Raw genomic sequence first — 25,974 nt, forward strand, 5'->3', positions numbered from 1 at the left:
ATATATATATATATATATATATATATATATATATATATATATATATATATATATATATATATATATATATAGTATATATAATATATATATATTNTTTTTATATTTTTTATAATAATATTTTATAATGTCCACATGGCAGCGTGTCGGTAGAATCTGGAATAATGTTTTACTTTAGTAACTATTGACTGCTCGCGAAACGAGCCCGTCAAGAGTGGCACCGTGGATGTACGATTAGAATTTGAATTCAAATAGAATATACCCGCGAATACAACCGCCTATCATATACGACCGCGTGATCGAATATAGTTCAATGTCAAATGTAGTATGCAAGATTACGTAAATTATCATCACCAAAAAAATACTCTCCTTCTTTTTTTAATATATGAGATAAAATCCAAGATCCTTTGTGATCAAACACAATCTCAAAAAGTCGTTTACCATCAACGTTTGTGGATCTGCAAGGATTTATCATTGGAAAGAAATTTATCGTGAAAGAAATGACGGTATTGAGAAAAGGAACTATTCTCTCTCATTATATTTTTACGTGGAACTTCTTGATAAAGTTTGAAAAGTACTGCGTTTCCTGGCTGAATACTTATCACCATGATATCACCATGAATTGCAACAGAAAGACGTGCATGATGAAATGCCTGATTATAACGTCTGTAATTGATGCGGAAGAGAATGACGACAAGAAGGCTCTTGTATATGTTAAAAGACGTGAAAAACGCGAATGACTGGCGTATATTCGGTAGCGATGATTCGACAATTAAGACTCTGGATGCTGATTAGGAAGATATAGATTCTTTACATAATCTAGATGTTATTAATACTATACGATATGGAAAACATGTTAAGAATTGTGAATTACAATATGTATTTAGAATATACAACTGGTGGTTGCAACGCTAGAAAAAATATATCAAGTTTAAAAAATAAAGTATGAAATTTTTTAAAAATGAATTTTAATTTCTTTTCCCTATCCCTACAATTAAGAATCTATTAATAATGATTCATGAATCAATAGTTGTTCAGTAGTATGTATATAGTTTAATAAATATTCGATAGTTACTCAATAACAATTTTAATAATGATTCGATAATTAGGAGCATTTGGCCATTTGTATTACTAAACATATTATCAGTTGCTAAATTAAAATTATTACTGAGTCATATTATTAAAAAATCGTAAAAAAAGAAATGTCTATTGAATAAAATTGTATTTGAAAGAAGAAAAGAAAAGAGAACGTAACGGGAAGAAGAGAGAGCGCAAATAATAAATATAGTACTGCAACGGGTGGAAGAGAGAGAACTGCATCGTACAATAGATAGGAGAGAGAGGACAATAATTTAAAGAGAGAACGCAACAGGTGAAAGAGAGAAGGAACAAATCCCCCTTCTCCCTCTAACACAGATTCCCCGATGACACGCTTCCCCCTCTTTCAAATCCAACATCTGTGATTTCGCCCTCCCCAACGGCACTAAAGCCATCTGCTGTATTCCCCCATGGATTAGAATCACTATATTTATCCTACTCGGGTTTATTTTTAAAAGAACGATAAAAGTATTATTTAACCATTTTATTAATCGATTTAATGAAAAAACTGAACCCGAAAAATACTTTTACTCGCTTCTTTTGTTTAAACCGTGGATTTGAGTGAAATCAAAGCTGCATACGAAACTTACATGGATGCCTTTAAGAATTCAGCGTCTGCTTTGACGAAGGCAATGAAATATCACGGAAGGTTCGAAGAAATATAGTCAGCTTTTAAGCGCGTTGCTAAATTAATCGAGGAACGCGAAAATAATCTAAAAACAGTAGAGAACAAATTCGATGACAATGAACTGGATTGCAATCCGATAGAAGCTGATGACGCGATGAAAGATCTGATAGATTTTGATAAATTTAACCTCGATTGATTTATTACAAATGATATTGCGATTGAACGAAGACCAGAAAAAAGTTTTCGATAGAATATGTCAAGTTTTACAAAATAAAAATCAGATTCTGCGATTGTATGTAAGTGACGAGGATGATACAAGAAAAAGTTTTCTTATTGAATTAAACATTGGATCAGAATATTTAAAAAAGTGACTGCCATATCTGCTCCCACGGATATCATAACATTCAATATCGATGGCTTGACGATCCATAGAATGTTTCAGCTACCTGTCACTCATGAATCTATGGCAAAATATACGCATTTGTCAGACATGAAAACTTTGAGAGACAAATTAAAGACTCGAATTATCTATAAATCGATGAAATATTCATGAATTTGAATGTGACATTTATGTTTATCAATTTACGATTGTGAAATCTTTGATACAGATGATAGTTTCTTGTCAGAAAACACATTTTTCTTTGGAGATTTGTTGTAGCTTCTCCTTAAAAGAAACAATCTCCGTTTGTGAAAATGTCTCAATCAGAAATTCACAAGTATTTAAGAACCATGAGTGGATCTGATTTGTGGAGATTGTTACGACGAATTCTTGATTAATATGTAATAAAGATGCGATAACACATAGCGTGAGATACACACATACTTTCTAGAATACGAATAGGTTTGGTAGAATAGATTCTGATATCAATGTTTTTCAGTCCATTTCAAAGGAAGTAGTTGCGACGAAAGATTGAATGAACTTTGCATTTATATGAATCAATTCCCGGTTGATACAATATGTTTATTAACCATGTATTATTTGTGCAAGATTCTGAACATGACAATGCTCGATAAAATTGACGGTGATGAAATTGTACTGATAGCAGAAGATGATGTCGATTGTGTTCGAGCAATTGCACAAAATTTTGGAAGACTAAGTTGACAAAGTTTCGAAAACAGCTGGCATTGAAAGAGTAATAACTATTAAAATTAGGTAAAGTGATGATTCGACGAAACATTGATATAACTTTGAGACTTGTCAATGTAATTGCAGTTAATCGTTCTGTTAACGGAAATCGTATTGATTCCATTGAAATAGTTATTTCGGATAACAAAGAAATCAATAACGAAGATAGATATTAAATTCGAAGTATTTCACAAAATAGTGGCTCATCAGAAACAATTGCCATTGTCTCTCAGATATGAAATAACTATACATAAAGGTCAAGGAATTACGTGTAAAAATACAATGATGGATTTAGGAACGAGTGATGGTCAAGTCTATGTAGATTTATTACGAGGGAGTATACTGGAAGGCTTACATTTGATAAATTTTAATCCGGCATCCGTTAAAGCAAACTCGGAAGCCATTGTAGAATATAATCGACTGAGTTCAAAGCTCAGCTACCACAAATCAATTCGTCCGAGAAAAAGACTGTGAAAATTCGCGACTATCAATAAGCCATACCTAATATCATTGATGATGTACAGAATTATGGTTGCGAAGAACCAGAAAGTATAGTTACATGGAAAATATAGGTCCTCTGCAATGACGATTATGTTTCGTGTTACGCTAATGTAATATTGCAATGTGCATTTCATTGTGTACGTATCAACAAATACTGAAAAATAAAATATCGAACGCATTGACTGATGCTGTCTGCGCGTATGCTGAGCGTAAGTATTACAATAGTCTAGTGGTTAGATCTATTGGAGAACGCTTTAAAGAACAAATACAACAAGATGTTTCGGAATTTTTCACGGCTCTAATGTCGACGTATTCCGAAATCAATGATGTATTAAAACTCGAATTGAAGCACGTAACATCTTGTTCAAATGATTCCATTGCCAAATGTAATTACAATGTAACTACGCTGGAAAAGAGTTGTTTGCTAATATTACCTATACAGTCGACATTAAATAGGAAAAAAGATATCACTCTGCAAACTTTGATTTAGAATTTTCTATATGAAAAATGATAAATGGCAATTATACCGAATGTAAAGATACTGTTCTGAAAAAAAAACCATAATCGAATCTTTCTCCGTCTTAGTAATCAGCTCAATTTATACATTTTTTTAAATGGTGCTTTTAAAAAAATTATCGATAATTGGATTAACGCCGTACCGACGAATACTGTCACGATTAATAAAAAAAAGTACAAAGTAAGCGCTATATTTCACGAGAACGAAGAAATAAATCATAGTCATTACACGTGACATATTGAGAGCAGACAAAAGTCGAAATGATTATTCTAATGATTTAGTTATCAAGAAAAAATAGATCAAAGGAGTACAAAGGGCATTCTTCGAATAGATTAAGTAAGTTTGGAAATAACTTTTACATATAATGACTTTATATGTAATAAACTTACATATAAACACTTTCTTGGAATAGAACGGAATTCTTCTGGTACGTTTACGTGAACTTTAATAAACTATTGAGGTTTATAATTAAATTTTATTTTCAGAATATTGAAACAATTAATCGTCTGCTTTGGCGCTGTAAAAGAGCTGCTGTAAGTGTTGAAATAAAGCGCGGAAATAATACGTTGACTGCTCTGACGCTATATGTAGGCTGCCGTAAGCGTTTAATGCAAAGCACTTAAAACGAATGCAATAAAGTTCTGGCTTGCTAGGTATCGATATATTACTATGAATAACAAAAATTTCTTACCATAGAGTCGAAGAATTTCATGATATTTCAGAATATTATTAAGAAATGAATCTCTATGTCAAAGATCATGTTAAAATCGAAGAGACGAAGAAAATGTAATTGCATTCTAACGAGAATGGATCGAGGGATCAATTTTTTATTTTTCGTATATTCATAGACTCCATTTTAATGGATCATGGGTGCTTTGAGGCCTACCTTTTTGAGATACAGCATAACGCGTTATTATACGATTGCGGATACGGCGATGCATACGCTGTTGTTTTGCCCATCTTGAGCCGCGGAGAGGACGTCACTTTTTGAGCGATTGGGGCTCGATGTCCTTGACAGGACATAGGCCATTGTCAGGGCGGCCACTCGGCGTGCTGCGTGTTAGAGGACCCTCGCGGATTTCTGCGAGGCCGTCGCAAGAAGGAAGAATGGGGAAGAAGAGAGCGTCAGGCCAGAAGACGCAAAGAGGTCTTTTAGCTCGGGCCAGTCTGACGACAATCATGTGTATATATAATGTACACATTTAAGATAGTATTTAATATAAACTTAAATATCAATTTCCGATTTTGAGTTTATACCGTACTTTCAGCGAGTGATTTATTGATTAAAAAACGTTGCCTTATTGCCTGACACGAGCAAACATTAAGTAAACTCAAAATAATTCATAAATACAATGTTCTCGGGTCAAGTACAAAGAAGTTATACGGTTAAAAATTTACTAATTATTTGACGTAATATATATTCACTTCATTATAGAGCTTTAAAAAAAAAATACCGTTCTAATGTAATACTTTTCATACTTCAAGTGTAATATTATTGGGATGGATGGAATAAAGTACTAATTACAAAATCTTGATTTTAATAAATAATTTGCTACTTTTTTATTATACCAGGTATATAAGTTTAAATCCGCTGTTTTTTAGTCAGAAAAACACATTTTTTTTCCTAGGAAGCAAAAATTTATTCAAAGTATTTGCTACCCTCGCTAACTATATATTTTTCCCATCTTTCGGGCAATTTGTATATACCACGCCAAAAAATTCCTCATCTTTCGAGGTAAACCACTCATCAAGCCATTTTCGGACGTCTTCGCAAGAATCGAAATGCCGCTCAGCGAGCGCGTGGCCCATCGACGAAAACAGATGATAGTCAGAAGATGCCAGGTCTGGTGAGTAAGCGGGATGGGGTAGCACTTCCCAGTTGAGTGTCTCCAAGTAGTTTTGGATCATGTTGACGTGTTGTTGACGTGCGCGATGGTGCGTCATGGAGGAAAATCAGCTTGTCATGTCTTTTCCGATAATGCGGCCTTTTTTCACGCAGAACGGTGCAATTTGATCAGTTGTTGGTGGAGCATTAACAGTTTCACCAGGTTTTAACAGCTCGTAGATGACACCTTCCTGATTCCACCAAACGCACAGCATCGTCTTCCGTCCGAAGCGATTTGGTCTTGAGGAAGATGTTGATGGTTGGACGGGATCAACCCAAGATTTCTTGCGTTTAGGATTCTAAAAATAGATCCACTTTTCATCGCAATCCAATGCAGGAACGACTTTCTTTTTTGTCTAGCAAGCAGAATTTGGCATGTGTTTTGACGTCGCTCCATCTGCCTATCGTTCAGTTTATGCGGCACCCATTTTCCGATCTTTTGAACCTTCTCCATGGCATGTAGCCGCATGGAAATGGCTACTTGAGAAATACTCAATTGCTCGGCAAGCATTTTTTGCGATTGGGTATCGTCCTCGTCTAAAAGAGCTTGCAATTGACAGTCCTCAACCTTTCTGGGCCGATTTTCACGCTTCTTGTCACTCAGGTCAAAATTGTCATTGAACCGGCGAAACCAATCTCTGCACGTTGTTTCCGATAAAGCATTGTTGCCATAGGCCTCCACAAGTATTCGATGCGATTCGGCAGCCGATTTCTTCAAATTGAAACAGAAAAGCAAAGCTTCCCGCATATGCTTTTTTTTTTAGCAAAGAACTAGACATGATTACGAAAGAAAAAATGTATGTTGTTGTATGAAATTTCTGATGATGTACACTGGTTAATGTTGACAGATGTCAAACACATAAAAAAAAGTGTGTTGTGTGCCCAAGGTAGCTTTGTACGCTCACTAATATCACCTATGAGCAAACAGCGAATTTAAGTTTATATACATACGGGTACAATATCAATAAATTTATGTAATGTCCTTAAGAAGTTACATGTTACAATATTTCCCTATTATGATCAATATTATAAAAAAACTAATTTTTTGAAAAAGGGCCTAAGTAACTTCCATTCATTATAATGAATTAAAAAAATTTTTTTTCTATAAAAAAGTTTTTTCTATGACATTTCCAAAAACGGAAATACAGCAGAAAAAATTCAGATTAATGTTTGATGAATTTCTTTAATATTGCTGTATATACGTTCTTTTGTGGAAAATGTTTCTTTTAAGAAATCAATTGCACGATTTTTCTTCAGAATCTTGAAGATGGGCTATCATTAATTCATACAACATTAAACGGGTAATTCTAATCATATTAAATAAAATATAATAATTAAAAAAAACAAATTATATTTAATAGGGCTCTCGAAAATTAAACAAAAATAAAAATTAATAGACAATGAGCATTTATAGCGCGGAGATGTCTCTGCGTTCTAGAATGAGTACTACTCCTACTTCCTAGAGAAATGCAGTTACTTCTCTTCGTTGTTTAATCAAGTGAATAAGTAAAAGATACAATAATAAAACAACGATATTAGTTGTATTGATTTTATATAATCTCTCACTTTTACTACTCATTTTCCATCTTTACAGATTACAATTCGAAGCACAACACGTTATGTTACAATAAGTAGAAAATAAATTATAGATATATTACTAAAAATACTATGCATATGGAAATCAAATATGTAATGACCGTCAAATTTATTCTAAGAGCTGCGTCAGAATAAAACATAAACGATTGTAAGATAGCATTATAACGTCAATCTTTAAAAAACAAACCATCAAAAGCTATTATTTTTATTGTTTTAATTATGTAAATTGAAATTTCGTTAGAATCATTTAATTTTTATGAACTTGTCCAAATGGTTAATCATTTGAAGACACGCCCTCTGTAATCTACACCGCAATCTATACTCACACGCAAAAAAAGCGGACCAATTTTTGCACAAATTTTTAATATTTTCAAATAGCAATAACTCAATGAAAAATCATCGTAGCGAGATGTTTAACAAAGCCTGAAATCTCTACTTTCGAAATTGGTAATATATCGGTGATATTTCAATTTAACTGATCCTATAAAGCTATACGGACACAAATGGATTGATCCGTTAAATGTAAAAATTTTGTACAAATTTTACAAATGTCTATGGCAAATTTCACGGCGTGAAATAAAAATTACACAAAAATGCGGTTTATAACAATCGGAAGTGTGAATCTTTACCTTCAATTTGTTTTTATAGACCTCTGTACGATTTTTTTTTACCGAATTATTCAACCTGGAAGCAAAAAGGGTCGTTTTTGCTTCGTTGTTTTTTTGCGTATATATAAAAGTATACATAAGAGTTAATTCTTACTTCTGCGAGTTTCTGCAGATTCTCTATAAAGAAATTAAAAAAAATCATTATTTAATGCATCCTCATTTGTGAGTCCTTTTTCATTCCTTTTTTTATAAAATTATATATTTATTATAAAAAAATTAATTGTTTTTATTGAAATAATTATTTAGAAATAAATTTAATAGTAATTTAACTTTAAAAGAATAATTTAATTTGCATATTATTAATTCAAAATATCTATTCAATGACGTATTGATTATTTCATTAATTTAACCGTAGGAAGATAAAGCATCTTTTTCAAATTTTATTGTTAATTATAATTTTATATTTTCTTTTGAGAAAATATTGTTACTCCTAAAATTTTGCATACTAAATTGCATACTAAATTGAGATTATTTTATAAGAAATTTAGTTTTCAATGAAAAAGTTGAAAATTTTTTGATGCCTATATTCAGATTGGTACCACTGTGCGACATCATCTCTTGGAGCTCAGATGCTAGATTTTTGCACGAAAGTACGAAAATCGGCATTAGATTTAGCAATGAAACAGCGTGCACGATCTTTGTGTGCACTGAAATTCCTAATGAAACACTAGTTTTCCCAATGAAAAACACTATAAAGTGAAGTCTGAACTCCGACGAAGTCATCAAAGGTCACTGTTTTACAGCACAACAATGTATCTTTATATTCTATACCAATATCTCATGTAAATTATGATACATGCTGTCACATGTTCGTGTCAATTTTTGTGTAATAAATTTGTCGCAATAAAGTTTCCAATAGCATTTTTCATTGGCAGAACTAATATGCACTGAGTGCACACTAGGTGCGGACTGTGTATTTCATTAGGGATTTCAGTATACACGAAGATCGTGTGCACTGAAATCCTTAAATAGAGTATATGCTCATAAGAGATTTATTGATGTATTTACAGAAATTCTATCAAAGATTCACAATGTGTTTTGAAATTCAGATGTATATGAGGCGTTGCCAGAAATATATGAAGGCATAAATATCATATATTAGGAAATGCAGTCTATTCTATAAAGAATAGTTAATTGTTCCAGATAAAGATTATAGAAATCTTTCCGAAAAGCAGATATTGAAATTTTGTACTACACGCATAAAAATTGAAAATGCATTCAAACTGCTAAAAGGCCTTTTTTGACAACTCACTGAAATAGATATGCGTAATATATTGATAAAATTTCGAAATTTATTATTTCTTGTTATGTATTGCATAATTTATGTATTAACAATGATAATTTCAATTGTCTAATCGAACCAGAATATAATTTGGATAAGCCTTACAACGAAATCAGCAGCTCTTTTACGTAGATTCGGAGAAATAAAGCGAAATGAACTGTTTAGAGATAATGTTTCCTTGAAATAAATAAATGTAGATATTAATTGTAAAAGATCGTATTTCATAATAAAATATATTAAAATAGAATGTATTTTCGTAAATGCTTTATCACTTAATAAATTTTTTAATAAATCAACTCTTTATCAAATAATGAATACAAATATAAATTATTAAGTCTAAAGAACACATTCTTTGCAGTATTACATAAAAAATGACAACTTCTTATAAATGTAAATAAAATAAAACTATTAGCTGCGCAGATTAAATTGCAACAACTTTGCACCAATTTTTTTATCCTAATTAATAGATAACATTTTGTAAAAGTTTTTTTGTTTTTTGAATGAATATAAAAATATTCATTTAAAGAGATATTTGTCTGTTGGGATTGCGTTCCACTTTGCTTTTATTTAAATTTAATAGAAATACATATTAAAAAAATTTTTTTAAAAGAAAATGTGCCTTCATGCGATTATTAATAATGAAATAAATTAAAAATTCATTTTAATTTTATCGAAAAAAAAATTATTCGAAATATTCATTTCGAAAGAGAACTTGAGATATTTTTCAATGCAGATTAAAAATGTACTGATATTGTCCACTCGTCAAACCGCAAGTATTTTAATGATCGTGCAAGTAACTTGCACTAGCGGTGCTCTCGGGCAGTACTATCTTGCACTTCACGAATTCTCATTGCGCACTCAGTTCGGTCCAATGAAAAACGCTATAAGTCTAATTTCAAAAACTCGACGTTGTTTATGCGAATTACGTGTCTGTAGATCACAATTTCGTAAATACAGATTTCAAAGCTTTTATAGCAATTAAATGTTATTACGATATTGACAGCTTTACTTAACGCCATATTGGACTAAGAAATAATAAAGAAGAAATAATAAAGAAGATCCCAATTAAAAAAATTTTTTTTGTTCTCAATATAAACTCCACCTTACAGACACGTATTAATGTATATGCTTTAATTTTGAAAAAGGATTTTCAAACGAAAAATTTATAAACGGAGGAAAAAAGTAATTCCTTGATAGCAAAATGTCAACAATTTGGAATCAAATTGGCAGCAAATTCGATCAGAATTTGACTACATTATAACTATCTGTGTCTGCATTTGGTTATGGATTTGTCAATAAAGCCTGCTGACATGCTATGCCAGCAGATTGGTGGCAGAAATCGAGCAGAGTTTGTTTGAATCAGGTTTTGCTCTCAATTTGCCGTCAGGTCATACAGGACTTTGTTCGATTTCTGTTTTCTTTAAATGAAAATGAGTTTCCTACTTCATAGAAATGTTCTGTTTCTCTATCCAAGTCTAGAGAATCTAAATCTCCCTTCTTCTCTCACTCATCTTTCCTGTTTAAAATCCTTAAATATGTTTGTTCTCAATAATTAAATCGGTTTTTCAATAACATAGATATTATCCCTACATTTCAATACGAATTCCGTCAAAAATATACAACCACTGCATTGCTACACTTATCGTTTTGCGCGGTTTTGATAATGGCACGATGCATCTGCAATAATTAGTTTCATTTTTCAAAACTTTTCGATACTATCAACCATGAGCTTCTCCTTAGCAAATTATGTCATTATAGCTTATCTAACTCCGTTTTAACGTTTTTACGTTTCTATCTTTCCAATAAATCTCATTCGTTGTAACATATAATCCATCCTTCTCTCTCCTCTTTTGATCTGTCTCTGTGGGAGTTTCTCAGGGCTTTATACTCGCTCCCCTTTCCTTTAATATATTTATGACTGATTTGTCTTCCTTACCTATAATTTCATGCTTACATTCATATATGCCGATGACATTGTTATTGTTAATTTATTTAGCTGCTCTAACACTTCCTCTCTTACTAGAATTAACGATCTTGAAATCATAACTAGATGATTTATCTCAAATGGCTTTCATCTAAACCTCTCCAAATTTTCTTCCCTGATGGTCGGCTTCTCTTCTTCCTTAACTCGCCTACACTCTTTCAATATCATTAATTCAAATCCTATCAATATCTTATCATACATAAGGATACTTGGCATACATTTCGATTCTTCCTAATCTTTGAAGCATCACGTCTCCGTTAAATATAGGGCAGCATATGTCATACTTCGTATGCTGTATCTATTTCGTCACATTCTTTCCCTCTCATAGAAACTCCTTGTCTCGCAATTGCTTGTTATTTATTTATTTATTTATTTTTATTATTTTTTGATTATGCTGATATTGTTTACATCCCAAATCCATCGACCGTATGCTTAATTGGATTTAGCGCATTCAAAATTCGTGTCTACATTTTGTATACAGTGCCAAGAAATTCATTTGATCATAATCTGACACCACTTTCAAGCCTCCAAATGGCTCAACATTTATCAGCACTTTATTCTCCATTATGTTATCTACGTTTAACGTTCTTCATCATGGTTTTCCATCATATCTTCGAAAAGTACTCTGCCTAAACCAAGATTTTCATTCTAACACAGCTCCTGTCATACGCCATCATTCTATGTTATCATATCCCCTTCACCGTGCAACTAAATATCAAGCTGTTTTTTCATACGTAGATGTAAAATGTTTTATTCTTCTGTCGAATGATATCAATTCATCCTCCTCTCTTTCTTTCTTTCGTCTCTTTATTGCATGCATTGCATTTTTAATTTTTAAATGTCTTCATTATTATAGTTATTTTTGCATATTCTGACTGTTTGTTTCTCATACTATCTCGCATTCTCAATTTATTATGCTTGTCTAACATAAAAAGCAGTTCAATCCCTTTCGAGTTTGCATTTTCGATGTAAACTTACTTCGTGTCTTTTTTTTTGGCTTTTTATATATTTATATGTATTTATGTTCAAGATTGGGTCTATAAGCAGCAATAATGCTGACGCCGCATCTATTGAGGTTATAATTCATTGCATGATTTTTCTTACTACGTATTATGAATTCTGTCATCAAGAATCTCAATAAAGTTATTAATAATAATAATAATAATAATAAATAATATCGTAATTTCTCTTATGAATTATTCGAATCATACTTATTGTAACAGTGGCGTAGTATAATTCTAATATTATATCACAATAGTCAATTAAGCATGTATTTCGAGCGGAGGCGTTATGAGATAACTACATACTAAGCACGTACGCTCCATTTTGGAGATATTAAGATGAGAAGAAAAGAGTTATTTTGCAATTAATAAATTATTTTATAATGTCCAAAAATAAAAATATTTTATCAAATTCTTCAGATGTTATCAAAAATCCAGTTTTGTCACAGATTTAAATTGGAACAATCGATTCGAGAATTTTTCCATACGGTTATTCTATTATTATATATTCTGAACAAGTTGACAAATTGTAAGAAGCACATTGATAAAAATAACTTGTAAGAAATAGTTATAATAGATTTATATACAACTCACGTTAATTTATATAAAATAACGTATTGAATGTCCATCTCAAATGAACTCTAACAATATATGTTAAAGTATTAGGTATTAATTGTTAAAGAAATAAAAAGTAACATATGATACAATGTATAGGTCAAATAGTGTATATCAGTAAAATCTAATGAAAAACGAGTATATTTAAAATTGTGATAAATTATGTTCTCGTATATCAAGTATATAAAAAAAATAAGAACTATCCAGCAATTCAATATCTTCCATTAGATTTAAATTATTTTTTTGTTCCTTTATGTGGATTATTTCCGAGACAGTTCTTTTTCGAAAGTTCTTTTTATAGTCCAAAATTCTGACATTCTCCTTTTCTAGATTTTATTGATACATTCTGTTTGATCTACACATTATATTAGTTACGTCTCATTTGTTTGATAATTAATATCTAATTTAACATACTGTTAGAGTTCATTTAAAATGAATTCAATATAAAAATAATTTTATAATGGCTTAATAATAATAAACAATGAATAACAAGAAGGGGCTGCAAGCCAGATTTTTATGTATTTCAAATTCTTGGAACGTATGTTCCGATCTTATTATTAGGTCATCAGAAATTAAAAAATGTGGAATGCTTCACGGTTTTGCGGTCATCCTTGCGTAGGAGCCATGCTCATCTTCTCTGTATCGACACGCAAAACCGTGAAGCGTTCCATATTTTTTAATTTCTTTATACTGAGGATGGCCGAATAATAAGATAGAATTAGGTATGTTCTAAGAATTTGAAATACATAAAAATATATAAAAATCTGGCGTGTAATCCCTTCTTGTTATTTATTGAATTTAATATGTTGTTTTATATATATTAATTAACATGAGCTGTTTAAATCTATTATAATTATGTGACGGTGCGCTTTTCTCGTCCGAATACGATCATCGGAGCCAAGGTTCGAGAAAGCGTGAAAAATCAAATCGATCACAAAAAATATCTTTATTGATATTATATTCGTTATTTGACAAATGATTATTTCATAGGATCTATCTGCCATCATTTGTTGAGAAATGAGAAGTAGGTGCGGTTCGTATGCGAAGCATACGTGCGTGGCAGCTGTTATCAAGTGAGTACAAGCGAGTCATTGTACAACGAAGTTGGGATACAATGTCTATATTGGTGGGTACAAGCAGTTCGCGGATGAATACTGGTTGGTCGCTAATATACAGGCTGTTTCAAGCAGACTGCAAATAAGCAGGTCGCCAATATATATAAGCTCTTATGAAATAGATCGCGAGTATGTACAGGTAATTACAAGACAAGTCGCAAATACTGGTCGCGGACACATATGCACAAGGTGGTTACACAGCAATTCCAAGTACAAGCATGTCGTGGATATCTTCAGGCTGTTACAAAATAGATTGTGGATACTGGTCGTTACAAATAGATCGCGGATATGTACAGGCGGTTTCAAGCAGGTTGCAAACACCGACGAACCGGACCGGGAGCATCTGACTGCGTACATATGGGCAGCGCCCATATGTAGTATCGGGAGCACTCGAATAGATGTCAAAGTCGAACGGGAGCGTCCAATCGTGGAACTCGTACACTGGGAGCACGCAGCTGTGAACAAGAGTACGCGAGCTGGAAAGAGCGGTCTCGATGGAATCAAAGATTAGGATTGGATTGCCGTTCGGAACGATGCTCGAGGAGCATCGTTCGTTTCGAACTTTATACCCCCAGCAAATAGATGTAATAAAAGAAGGAATCTTTCTACTTATTATAATTATGCATCGCACGCGTGATTATACGCAAGGATTGTTGCGCAAAGCCGGGTATGTCGAACGGTTGGCCCGGATTTAGTGACGAGGAGAGGCGTCGCAATTATTTCTTATAATTTATTTTTATTAATGTGCTTCTTACAATTTGTCAACTTGTTCTACAGAATATAATAATTAACTGTATAGAAAAACTTTTCGAATCAAAAAACTGTTCTGATTGAAATATGTGACAACTGAATTCTTGATAACAACCAAGGAATTTGATACATTATCCGAAAATACATTATCCGCGAAAATTAAAGCCTCACTTCTCACGCCTTCGAAAAATCTAAAATTATGACGCAAGACATCTTTAAGTTTCTTAGACGCAAAAAACGTCTTATGACCTGATTTTAGACACTTTTTGTTGTCTACTCTTTCAATGAATATAACTTCTACAAAAATAGTCAAAATGAGACAGCTAAAAAGTATTTTGTAGCTTGAAATCACTAATTTTCAAATTGTATTTTTTCAAATTTGTACTTTAAATAACTATTTAGCTGATTTTTACTGTCGTGTTGCCTTTGTCGGTTGGGAGCACGATGATGTCTGTGTCCTTGTTTAGATCTTTTAAAAGTTTGAATTTTTGTGACTCATGATGCCCCCCCTCCCCCCTCTCCCCTATACAGAATATATCAAAAATCTGGAAACGGTCGAATGTCTCGAAAGCAAAGCATTTCTTGAAACAAATGTTTCAGATAAAAATTGTAGGATTTAAAAGATGTAGGATATTCACTGATCATATCTGCTTGACCTTGAGTGGTGTCGCCAAGGTTAGATCAATGTCAAACTGATTTTTTTAAATAGAACACTCTATTTTCGGTATACCAGAATCTAATAGCTGGTGTCAAGAGCTTGTCAGAACAATATAATAAACCTCCAACCTGACTTTGATTTTGACAAATGTTATTCAAGACATGATCCTGAACAATATACAGTAGATTTTAGCCGTCGGATATCTTACGTAATGCTAATGCTAGCGGTATTGTAATTTTCAAGCCTTATAACTAAAAAAATACTTAATGATAAAAATAACTTTATTATATAATAGTGTTTTCAAAAGCTCTTAACATCAAGTATAGATTTTGGCATCAAAAATAGGGTGTTCTATTTAAAAATATTAGTTTAATGCTGATCTGATCTTGCTATCCAAAGTCAAGCGGATGTGATCAGTGAATAAATCTCTTTAATTCTTATAATTTTCTGAAACATTTTTTTCAAACATGCTTTGCTTTTAAGATATTCGATTGTTTCCGATTTTTGATACACTTTGATACACTCTGTATATATAATATATACATATATATAAATATGTACGTTTTCAAATTTTTTTAAGCGTTTTATGTCCAACAGCACAATTTTTAGTATCGACGCTCAATTTTTGGTGCTGACACCCAAAACTTCGGAGTCAACACACAATCATTTGGTATAGAAATATTTAGTGTCGACACTCAATTTTTGGTGTCAACACCCAAAGTTTTGGTGTCAACACACAACGTTTGGTGTTGACATCAAAACTTTGGTCGACACCATAAATTGCATATCAACACCGAAATTTTTTGCATTGACATCAAAAGTTACGTATCGACTCTGGAACTAACTTTGAGTCCGATTCTCAAATGTGGTGTTCACACCTTAAATGTAGGTGAAAATACAAAATCGATGATGACACTGAAAATTTGGGTGTTAATATCGAAAATTGAATGTAAACATTCAAAGTTAAATGTAAACACCGAATTTTTAGGTGTTTTTTTCGTAAAAAAATTGTAGATATAACCTAATACCCCATATAACCTAATCTCACGACTACTTTAAAATAGCACTCAATTGCAGATATCCATTCCTTTCAGCTGACTTGATCTCCCAATTGGGGATCATAAATTAGGACCACTTTTTCGCCTCGTGCGCTATCTAATTGGATTTTTTCTCTTACTTCATGCTTATAACGAAGTTACAGTTATAAGACATTTTTTTGATAACTTTACTGATAATTGCGTTACTTTTTTTTGGTAACGGTAACATAGTTACATTTTTTAGTAACGGTAATGAATTTTACAGTCACCTTTTTCGTTACTTTACACACGATTAGACAAGTTCGATTGGACACAAACCATTCACAACGCTTGAAACTAGAAAGCTCCTAGGCACCATCTGTTGTGATTGGTGATCATTGATTTTAAAAAAATTAATGAAAGAGCTTTCACAAAAAAAAACTTTCAATTTGGATACTCAAATTTAAGTGTTTAGTATCAAAGTATTGATCATCAATATTGGGTGTATGTTGAAGTTTAACCGTCAACATTAAGTGTTAGTTGATAGTTGAACATCATTGTTGGATGACCATCAAATTCGGTGTATTCATATTCTATACACTGAATTCGATGGTCACATCCAATCATGGTTTATGTTCAACATTTGTATATAACTCAATAGATGAGTGTAAATTTTAAACCTTTGAGTGTCATTTTCAAAATTGAGTGTAAGAGTTACTTAAGTCCCGTCGCGAAAAGTGTTAATGGTATTATCAATTCAGATCAATAATAAAATCATTTGAATTAATGATAAAATTATACGGATTCAACAGCATTATCATTATCGAATGATTTTACTACTTGAAGCATTTAATAAGAAAATCATTCGATTAGTGGCAAAATATTTTATCATTGGATGTAGTCCAATAGGAATATTATTCGACTAATGGTATATTAGTTGGACGCATTACTTGGGTACGCATCAATAGGAATATCATTCGATCAGTGGTAACATCTTGCCTTTGGATTATTGTCAATAAAAATATCATTCGCCTTGGAAGCTACTCATGTATATGATCCAGTGGTGTTTTCAATGGAATTTTATTAATGGCAATATTTTATTATTGAAGATTTTATTATTGACCGATGATAAAATTTTCAATAGTCAAATATTATTCCAGATAACCAAACGTACGATATCCTACGATATCCGCTACTGTACTGTTACTGTACTATCACGAGATGACGATGAATGACTAAATAACTATATATTGTACAATAGTAACAGTACAAAAAATGTATATGATATTATAATACAATGTATCAACACTGTATCTGTACTGCATATTGTTTAGGTACATCATGGTTTATAATCCGTATCATATCAATATGGCGTATCACTATTATCGAAGAAGAGAGAGACTGTGGAGATCTCTAATAAAAGACGATATATATGATAATTGGTATTACAAAAGCGTATGATTTCCTAATTTGAAAATAGTCGTTGTAACATTAAAATTAAATATTAGATCGTAACTGACTGGATGTTCAGTTAAACTGGACAAATTTCTATCAGGACCATATATTGAATAGATGTATTATAACTATACATCCATGATTAGGTGTTCGTGGATCATCGAAGTGCAGCGGTTTCCATACGATTTCAGAAGTCAAGGATAGCGGATGGCAGTATGCAACCGAATGGGTGATCGCTTCGAAGCATTATAAAATTAGTTCCCGAATTTAGGGAAAAATTTTTTTTATCATAATTTTATAATATGTATTCTGGAATAAGATATTGATCAATAATAATACTCATTTTAGCAATAAAACTATAAAATTAATGTACCATTGACATTACTAGCCAGTGATAAAATATTATCATTGGCAAAAACTCATTCAGTTTACTATAACGTACTATTGAAAACGCCATTCATTTTCAATGAGTTTTTCAATGATACTTTTAATAGTAAAATCATCTGTTTTCTTCGCGACGGAGCATTAATCTTTATGGTTGAGTATTAACGCCGAAATATTGAATATGAACACTGCAGATTCATTTCTGAAAAAAATATATTTTAACTAGACGTGAAATGTCTTTTTGAAAATGTCTATTAAGATATGTCACAGCTGTATGTCCATTAACGTTAAGAGTTCGAGTATGGATCATCGAAGTAGCAATTCCCATACGATTGCAAAGGTTTAACACTATTAAATGGGATACAAGATTGGATGAAAGGGGTGCTTAAGAAAATAAGCAAATTAATTTCCAAATGATGGGAAAAGTGTTTTTTTTAAATTATAATTTTGTAATGTGTATTTTGGAATATGATGCGAATCAATAATTTAGTAGTAAAACTGAATTAATTAATTTTAAAATAAAGCCTTTTATTTTGATTATTTTCTTTGGACATTAATCTTCAATTGAAATCTTTAGTTGAGATGATCTGAAATCACATCCAAATTTGAGCGTTCTTTTCGAGTGTTTAACGCCCAAAATTGAAGATTTTTTTTTCATAAGGGAGTAACGAAAGTTACGTTTTCAAATAATGGTGAAAAGAGTACTTAAAAAAATCAGAAATAAAAAAAAGTAACATTAACTTGTTACTTTTTTTATTCAGTAACGAGTAACTGTAACTTGTTATTTCCAAAAAGTACTTCCCATTCCCTAATAAAAAGGATATTGACAAGCTTATATGTATATAAGTTGCTTACTGAATAAATGAGAATGGATAAAAAACGGATTCAATTCTTTAAAAAAATGCATTCGCATACGTTAAAGTAAAACTTTTTCAATTCGAAAGCATTTTTATAAAATTATCAATTATTATAAATTACAATCATCAGGCAATTATAAAATGCGTTATTGCAAATTGAAAAATATAATTATAATTATTTACCCTATATAATTTTTAATTCAAAATTCTGAATTGAAAAACTGCATTTTTTATTCGGAATTTTGAATTGAGAAATATTAAATGCGTTAAATAATTACACAATAATAAACAATTTATTAAGACCGTATAATGTAAACACACAATAAGTAAGAAACAATGACTATCGATCTAAATTGGATCTTGAGTGCTTTAAATAATTTCGTGTGAATTTATATATCACGTTTATAATCTCTCGAATTACGCACCGAATTAATTTTCCGGACTTTATAGAGAACTGAATTACCTGAATTAGTAAGATCACAAATGAAATTGCTTAACAATTAATAATTTGATGCTCAAATTGCATCATTTTAAGAAGATCTTAATGTACTGAAAATCTGTAAATAAATTTATTGCAAAAAATATTATCTTATTCGAAACACGGTTCTCTAAATCTGAAAAATCAATTCGAGAGACTATTCAAGTAGCACAGTAGCTTGCAAAGAGCTAAAAAAACGATTATATGCATTTTTTTAGCATTTTCTTAACGCTTTGTAAACACGATATGCTACTTGGATATAAACGTGATATATAAATTCACATGAAATTATTTAAAGCACTCAAAATCCAACTTCGACTGGTGTAGGCATTGCTTCTTACTTATTGTCAGAGATTCGGACCAAACCGAAATAGGAACCGAAAACCATTTCGAAATTTTTTTTTATTGAACCGAAACTGAAACCATATCCAAATTTTATGAAGTTTACAATACAATAGCGAACCGTAACCGAATTGGAAAAATTTAAAGTTCTTTCTTTGATTGTCTTTTTGGTTCTTAATTTTCTTTATCTTTATTCTTGTTTTTAATTTCTGTTCCTTCGTCTCATCAATCAATCAAATCATCAATGTTCAATTCAATACCACCATCGTCAGTTTTCCTAATCGAAATGCAAATCTCTCCAAAAAATAATCTCTCCTAATCCCTCATAATATAATATAAGAAATCTGGCGAGATCGCGAGATCATATTTAATGTAAACTTTTTTTAAAATATTAGCATTTTTATTTAGATTTTCCTTACATGTTGCAAGAATTTATTCTAAGTCATAAAATTCAAGAATTTCTTTTTCTTTTTAATAAAATAAATTTAAAGAATAAATAGAAGAAAGTAAGCAGAATCGATAAAAACCGTTAAAAAAACCATAATTTTTACGATAATTTTTTTACTGGTAAAAAGAACCGGAACTGAAATCGGAACATTTATTTGATATTTTATTAAATCGGAACCGGAATCAAATCTTAAAAACTCTTTCGGTCCGGATCCCTGCTTATTGTATATTAAAATAATTATAGTTATATTTTTTAATTTACGATAACGCATTTTAAAACTGCCTGATTGTATTATATAATCATATAAATGATTAGAAATATATTTTCGAATTGAAAATTCACACAAATGTGTTTTTCTGAAGAACTAAATCCATTTTAATCACTTCTCGTATACTGAATAACGTTAACAGAAGGTTATTTCTTTGCAAGAAAATTATCTTGATGATTAATAAAAATCCTTCATATAAATCGAAGTAAGATTCTTTGTATTAAAATTAATTAAAAAGATTAGTAAATTAGGGCAATTAGGAATCGGCGTTATAATTAGTGCGCTTAAATAATAAACCTTAGTGTCTTAAAATGTACATACATGCATTAATGTAAAATATATTTCAAAACTAAGATCTGTTAGTTATCTAAGCGCAATTACAGCGCCAATTCTTAATTGCTAATTTTACTAAATTTACTTGTTTTTTAAATTAATAAATCCTTTATTTTCTTTTGCTATGAACACATTTAAAACACAAAACGCACAAAACGAGAGAAAGCTTTTTTTTTCTAAAAATTTTTTTTCGCGATTCTTTTCTTAAAAAATAGAGATTTATCTCAGCAATCTTCAAAATGCTTGTGTAATATAATTAAGTAATGAACAATGAAATAAATTTCTCTCTCAGGAAGGACATTGAAATTTTGTTTCATTTATCTTCAAGTTAGAAAATTCCGTGTGCTCTGGAGTTGCAAGCAACAAAGGGAATAAAATGATTTAAATACATACTTTGAGAATAAAGCTGGCTGTCGAGCTTTTGGCGATGGGACTCTGCCCAGCAGATGGATGCCCATGACTATGACCGTGTGCATTGAAATAACCTCCTAATTTCGGTTTAATGTGTCGGTTATGCATTTCCATGTGCACTATCTTCATGAATTCTATTCGTGCGGCTAATTTCTGAATCTCCTCCTATCACAATACGCAAAAGTCAAGGGTAAAAAAATGGGGTAAAAAAATGAAACTTCAAAATCGAATTTGATTACATTATCGATATTGTTTTGCATCGCAAAAAAGCGATGTATGTATAAGAAGGATATAAACATAAGTACCTTAAGCTCTTCATTTTCCTGATACAAATCTGTTGTCTCCTCCGGTACTAAACCGATTCCGTTCAAGGAAAAGCTTGCAGTGACGCCACGTGCCCTTGCTCGACTATCCCACTGATCTCCCTGGCCTCTCAATACTCTGATTACCTAAATACCCACGCCGATTGGAAATAAATCAATTAATTATCACTACTTTAAATAAGAAAAGATAAAAAGGAAAAAAAATAAATATTGAAAAGATCGATTTATATCAAAGAAGGATGTTAAGTTAAGGCTGTTTCTCGGCCAAGATGAAAATTCCGAGACATACACAAATTATAATATCAATTAAAAGGCTACTTAAGCAGAGTCGAATGATATATCGCTTAGCTTGGGGAAACATCGGGAACAAAATGGCAATCGTTATCAAAAACAAAAAAATTAAAAATTGTTAAATAAGATATCAATCCGCAATTAAGCAACAAAAACTATATTGTTGTTATTTAATTTATAATAATGATAACTTGATAAACATGTTTGGTACAAAACTGGAATCGAAATCAAACGATTATTTGTATCGGACTTTTTGTTGTTTATCAATCGCTTGAAAATTTTCTTCTAAATTATATGTGTTTAAGCAACAAAAACATTTGTTACTTAATTTCCAGGATCAGGACATCTTAATGTCTTAGTTAACAATTTTTTATTGATCAATGTGATATTAGCTTTATTAACTTTTTATCACGATTTCTCCCATGTTCCTGATGTTTTCTCGAACGATATATCACTCGATTCTGTTTAAATATTTCTTTAATACGACAAATAATAATAGTACATCTTAGAAGTTTTTCATTTTAACAGTTTCCTAATTTAGGAAACAGAAAACAGTCCTAATTTAGCATCCTCCTTTATGGGAATAAAATTATTTTCCGCACAGTTGTTACAAAATTTAAAAATTAATTTTTTCAGTGTTTAAAATGATAAAATTCAATTATTTGGTTCGAAAAACTTTACTTGTCGTAATTGTCTTACTTTAGGGCCGAATACGAGGAAGACCGTAACGGACGTCGAAAGTTGAGTCCGCAGAAAGCCTAACAGGTATTTGATGTCCGGTCCGGCACGAGGAAATATTAAGAGACTGCGGACAACGTTGTTCTACATGATACATAATGTTTTGTCGCAAGACGTATTTTGAATATAATAATTATACATTGACTACGTACTGAATGGCTATCATGGTTATATTCACTGCGGCTATATTGTAAATGGCGTAACTTATCAAACGGGCCTCGTTAAACAGACTCTCCGCGTTTCGCACGTTGTAACATACTTTTATGCCCCAAGCAAGAAAGAGAATTTCACCTTAAAACAGAATTATCAATTATTCACTCAAATTATTTCATCAACTCGTTAAAAATTGCGATTGTTTTTGTATATTTACCGATAGCCAAGCTGTGATCCCACCAGTTGTACGAACACTGGTAAAACTTTAAGTCGTGGTTATCCGCGATTACCTCCGCATAAGGCGGCGCGCTGACAGTCCAAGTTCCAAGATAGATCAGCATTACCAGCAAAATGGGCACCATCCATTGCAACAATTGTTTGTCCGTCAGCTTAACTTTGTGGGCGCTTTTTACCCGATACGTAAGGGAAACTCTGACAAGAGACATTTATTCGATAATAATCTATAATAATGATTTATTAGGACCGTACAATGTGAATACACAATCAAGCAAGAAATGAAACTTATACTGGTCGAATCTAGATCTTAAATGTTTTATAAATACATATGAATTTATATAACCTAATTTATATAACCTAATAAATCGTTTAATATTGTTTATATATGCTGTCTAAAAAATGCGTACATTCCTACATCAATTATTACGAAAAATATTACTATAGCCTCGATAATTTAAAGACTTAAGACATTCGCACAGAATGTTAAAGATTCGAATTCGACTCCTCGAAGATAATATTTTTCTGTAAATAAATTTATTTACAAATTTTCATTACATTAAAATCTCTTTAAAACGATGGCAATTGAACAACAATTTATTAAGTAGTTTGTCAATTTAATTTGTGATACTGTAGTAGTTCGGTTATTGTAGTATTTCTATAATAAGTCCGAAAAATCAATTCGGTGCGCAATTTAAGAGAAAAACGTGATATATAAATTCATGTATAATTATTTAAAGCACTTAAGATCCAACTTCAATCGATATAAACTTTGCTTTTTGTTTGTATATTCATTTTATTCGATTTTTCCATTATTGCAGGTGGCAATCACGAAAACCGAAATACTGAAAATTTATTGAAGTGCAATACTTATCATTGATTTCTCTTCAAAAAAAGAGCGCAGTAATTACATTTGGGGAAAGAGAGAATCTCTTTCGAGAATCTCTTCATTGCATGAAGAAATTTTCTTGAACGCAAACAACAGCTTTTATTTCGTTTTCCTCAAATCCAATTGCGAGACTTGATTTATACATATTTTCAATAACATGAGAGCGTTTATCATAGTTGCTTACCGCCAAGTTTTCATCAACAACGCCGTATATGAGACGCAAAATCCCATATGTCTCGTCCACTTTGTGGCAATGCACGAATACATATCGAGAACTGGGAATATAGCAGCCATCTGCAGAATTCTTAATTAGTATAAACTATATAAAAGAGCAAAAAAAAAGAGAATAGAGCGTTTTTCTCATTTACCTCGAGATACATCAAGGCGCAACCCAGAAGCGTAATAGATAGAAATATCGGGGAAGCTACCTTGAATACTTTTAGTTTACGGTGTTGATACATGTACGCCACTAGAACGATGGTACCAAACGCGCAGAAAATTGAAACGGCTAGTAGTGAGATTCTTAAAAAACAATTTAAAAATAGCAACATGGGACAGAGAGATCAATAAAAAAAGTACAGACATCTTAAAAGTACCTAAACGGCCAGTTGTACGTCGCCAAGCAAGGCTCAGGGCCTTTGCATCTTGCACATCCCGGTGCGCAACGCAGACATAGAAATACCTTCTCATAGGAGTCACTCTTGTTTTCCCTCATTTCCTTCCACGCAGCTATAATAAATACGAGTGAAAGATTAGATGCACAACTGACGAATAACAACAAATGATTCTGACCTTCCACAAGAATTCCTTCGAAACCTGTCAGATGATGTCTGATGCTGTAAAAGCCTTGCCTACACTTACACACATACGCGCCTTTCGTCCAACCGGCACCCACTCCATTTTGGTTTACTCGGCTGCCAGGCCCACGATACACGCACTAAACAAAAAATTGATGTTCTCGCTTTTTATTATTTCCGTAAAAATGATAATCGCGAAATACGCACACAGGCTTCTATATAGAAGTTTGTGGTACGTTTACAATATTTACTTGCGTGGTATCCATGTGACACTTGTGAGTGCCCTTAAAAAAAGCTATTTGATTGCTCGAGGCGGCCTCAAATTCGTCATTGTGATTTTGCGTCAGGGTGTCGCATTGATTCACTTCTAATCTACTTATATCAATATCGATGCTGATGAATTCTCGTACTCTTCAATGAAAGAAAACAAAAAAAAACGATAAAATCGATTAGAACGTTTACATGCATAAATCAAACAAATTCTTTTACAAGCAGAAGCTGTATACCAACCCAGGTCGGACATCCAATGGCTTCACGTTGACGCTATATGAGATGAGCCAACGGCGGGTCTTGCAGGAGAAATATGGAATGGTCCACCAACCCCTGTAGGATTCAATCGGCGGTGACTGCATGAATTTCGATGACCTGAGATCACACGCAAACGCCACAAGGCGCCATAGAAACTTCGATATTTCTTCTAATGAACACGTTCTTTTTCGTGCAACGAGTCATATGCCCAGCACTTCACGGTCATCCTGATATGGCTATGGCCGTTGATCATAACGGCGATAAAAAATTTTTTAATGTATTGCAAAATCGCAAATTTACATCGTTCGCGAGAGTCTATCGAGTTTCTATGACTTGACGCTCGTTCGGGATAAGGAGTGATGAATGATCGTGGAGCGCCTACAGGACCAGTACGATTTCCTTCTAACGAATTGTCTTGAACATATGGGTCTGTCCATCGTTATCTGAATATTTTTTTATGAATTCACATTTAAAAATTTAAATTTTGAAGTAGTATATAAACTTAAAAATAAAATATTTATTATAAGATTATTTCGTCAAATATTAATGCACGATGACATTTTCAAAAAAGAAATGATTAATATTTTTTTTATTTTTGAAAGAATTAA

General features: G+C 31.9%; 1 protein-coding gene across 1 annotated transcript in view; it reads right to left on the minus strand.

Annotated features, from left to right (window-relative positions):
* The window catches only part of LOC105622242 (probable G-protein coupled receptor CG31760), a 92,553-nt gene extending 67,068 nt beyond the window's left edge, over positions 1 to 25,485 (minus strand). Inside the window, exons 1-11 of the mRNA XM_012203663.1 lie at positions 25,349 to 25,485; positions 25,090 to 25,249; positions 24,834 to 24,978; positions 24,638 to 24,770; positions 24,410 to 24,563; positions 24,226 to 24,335; positions 23,136 to 23,350; positions 22,918 to 23,056; positions 22,727 to 22,832; positions 21,719 to 21,862; positions 21,396 to 21,578 (exon numbers count right to left, since the gene is read on the minus strand). Coding sequence (XP_012059053.1) covers positions 21,396 to 21,578; positions 21,719 to 21,862; positions 22,727 to 22,832; positions 22,918 to 23,056; positions 23,136 to 23,350; positions 24,226 to 24,335; positions 24,410 to 24,563; positions 24,638 to 24,770; positions 24,834 to 24,978; positions 25,090 to 25,249; positions 25,349 to 25,470 — 1,611 coding nt within the window. The 5' untranslated portion in view covers positions 25,471 to 25,485. The remainder of the gene's footprint in view (positions 1 to 21,395; positions 21,579 to 21,718; positions 21,863 to 22,726; positions 22,833 to 22,917; positions 23,057 to 23,135; positions 23,351 to 24,225; positions 24,336 to 24,409; positions 24,564 to 24,637; positions 24,771 to 24,833; positions 24,979 to 25,089; positions 25,250 to 25,348) is intronic.
* Positions 25,486 to 25,974: the final 489 nt, after the last annotated feature.

Source organism: Atta cephalotes (genome assembly GCF_000143395.1).
Source record: "Atta cephalotes unplaced genomic scaffold scaffold00042, whole genome shotgun sequence".
Classification (NCBI taxonomy): Eukaryota; Metazoa; Arthropoda; class Insecta; order Hymenoptera; family Formicidae; genus Atta; species Atta cephalotes.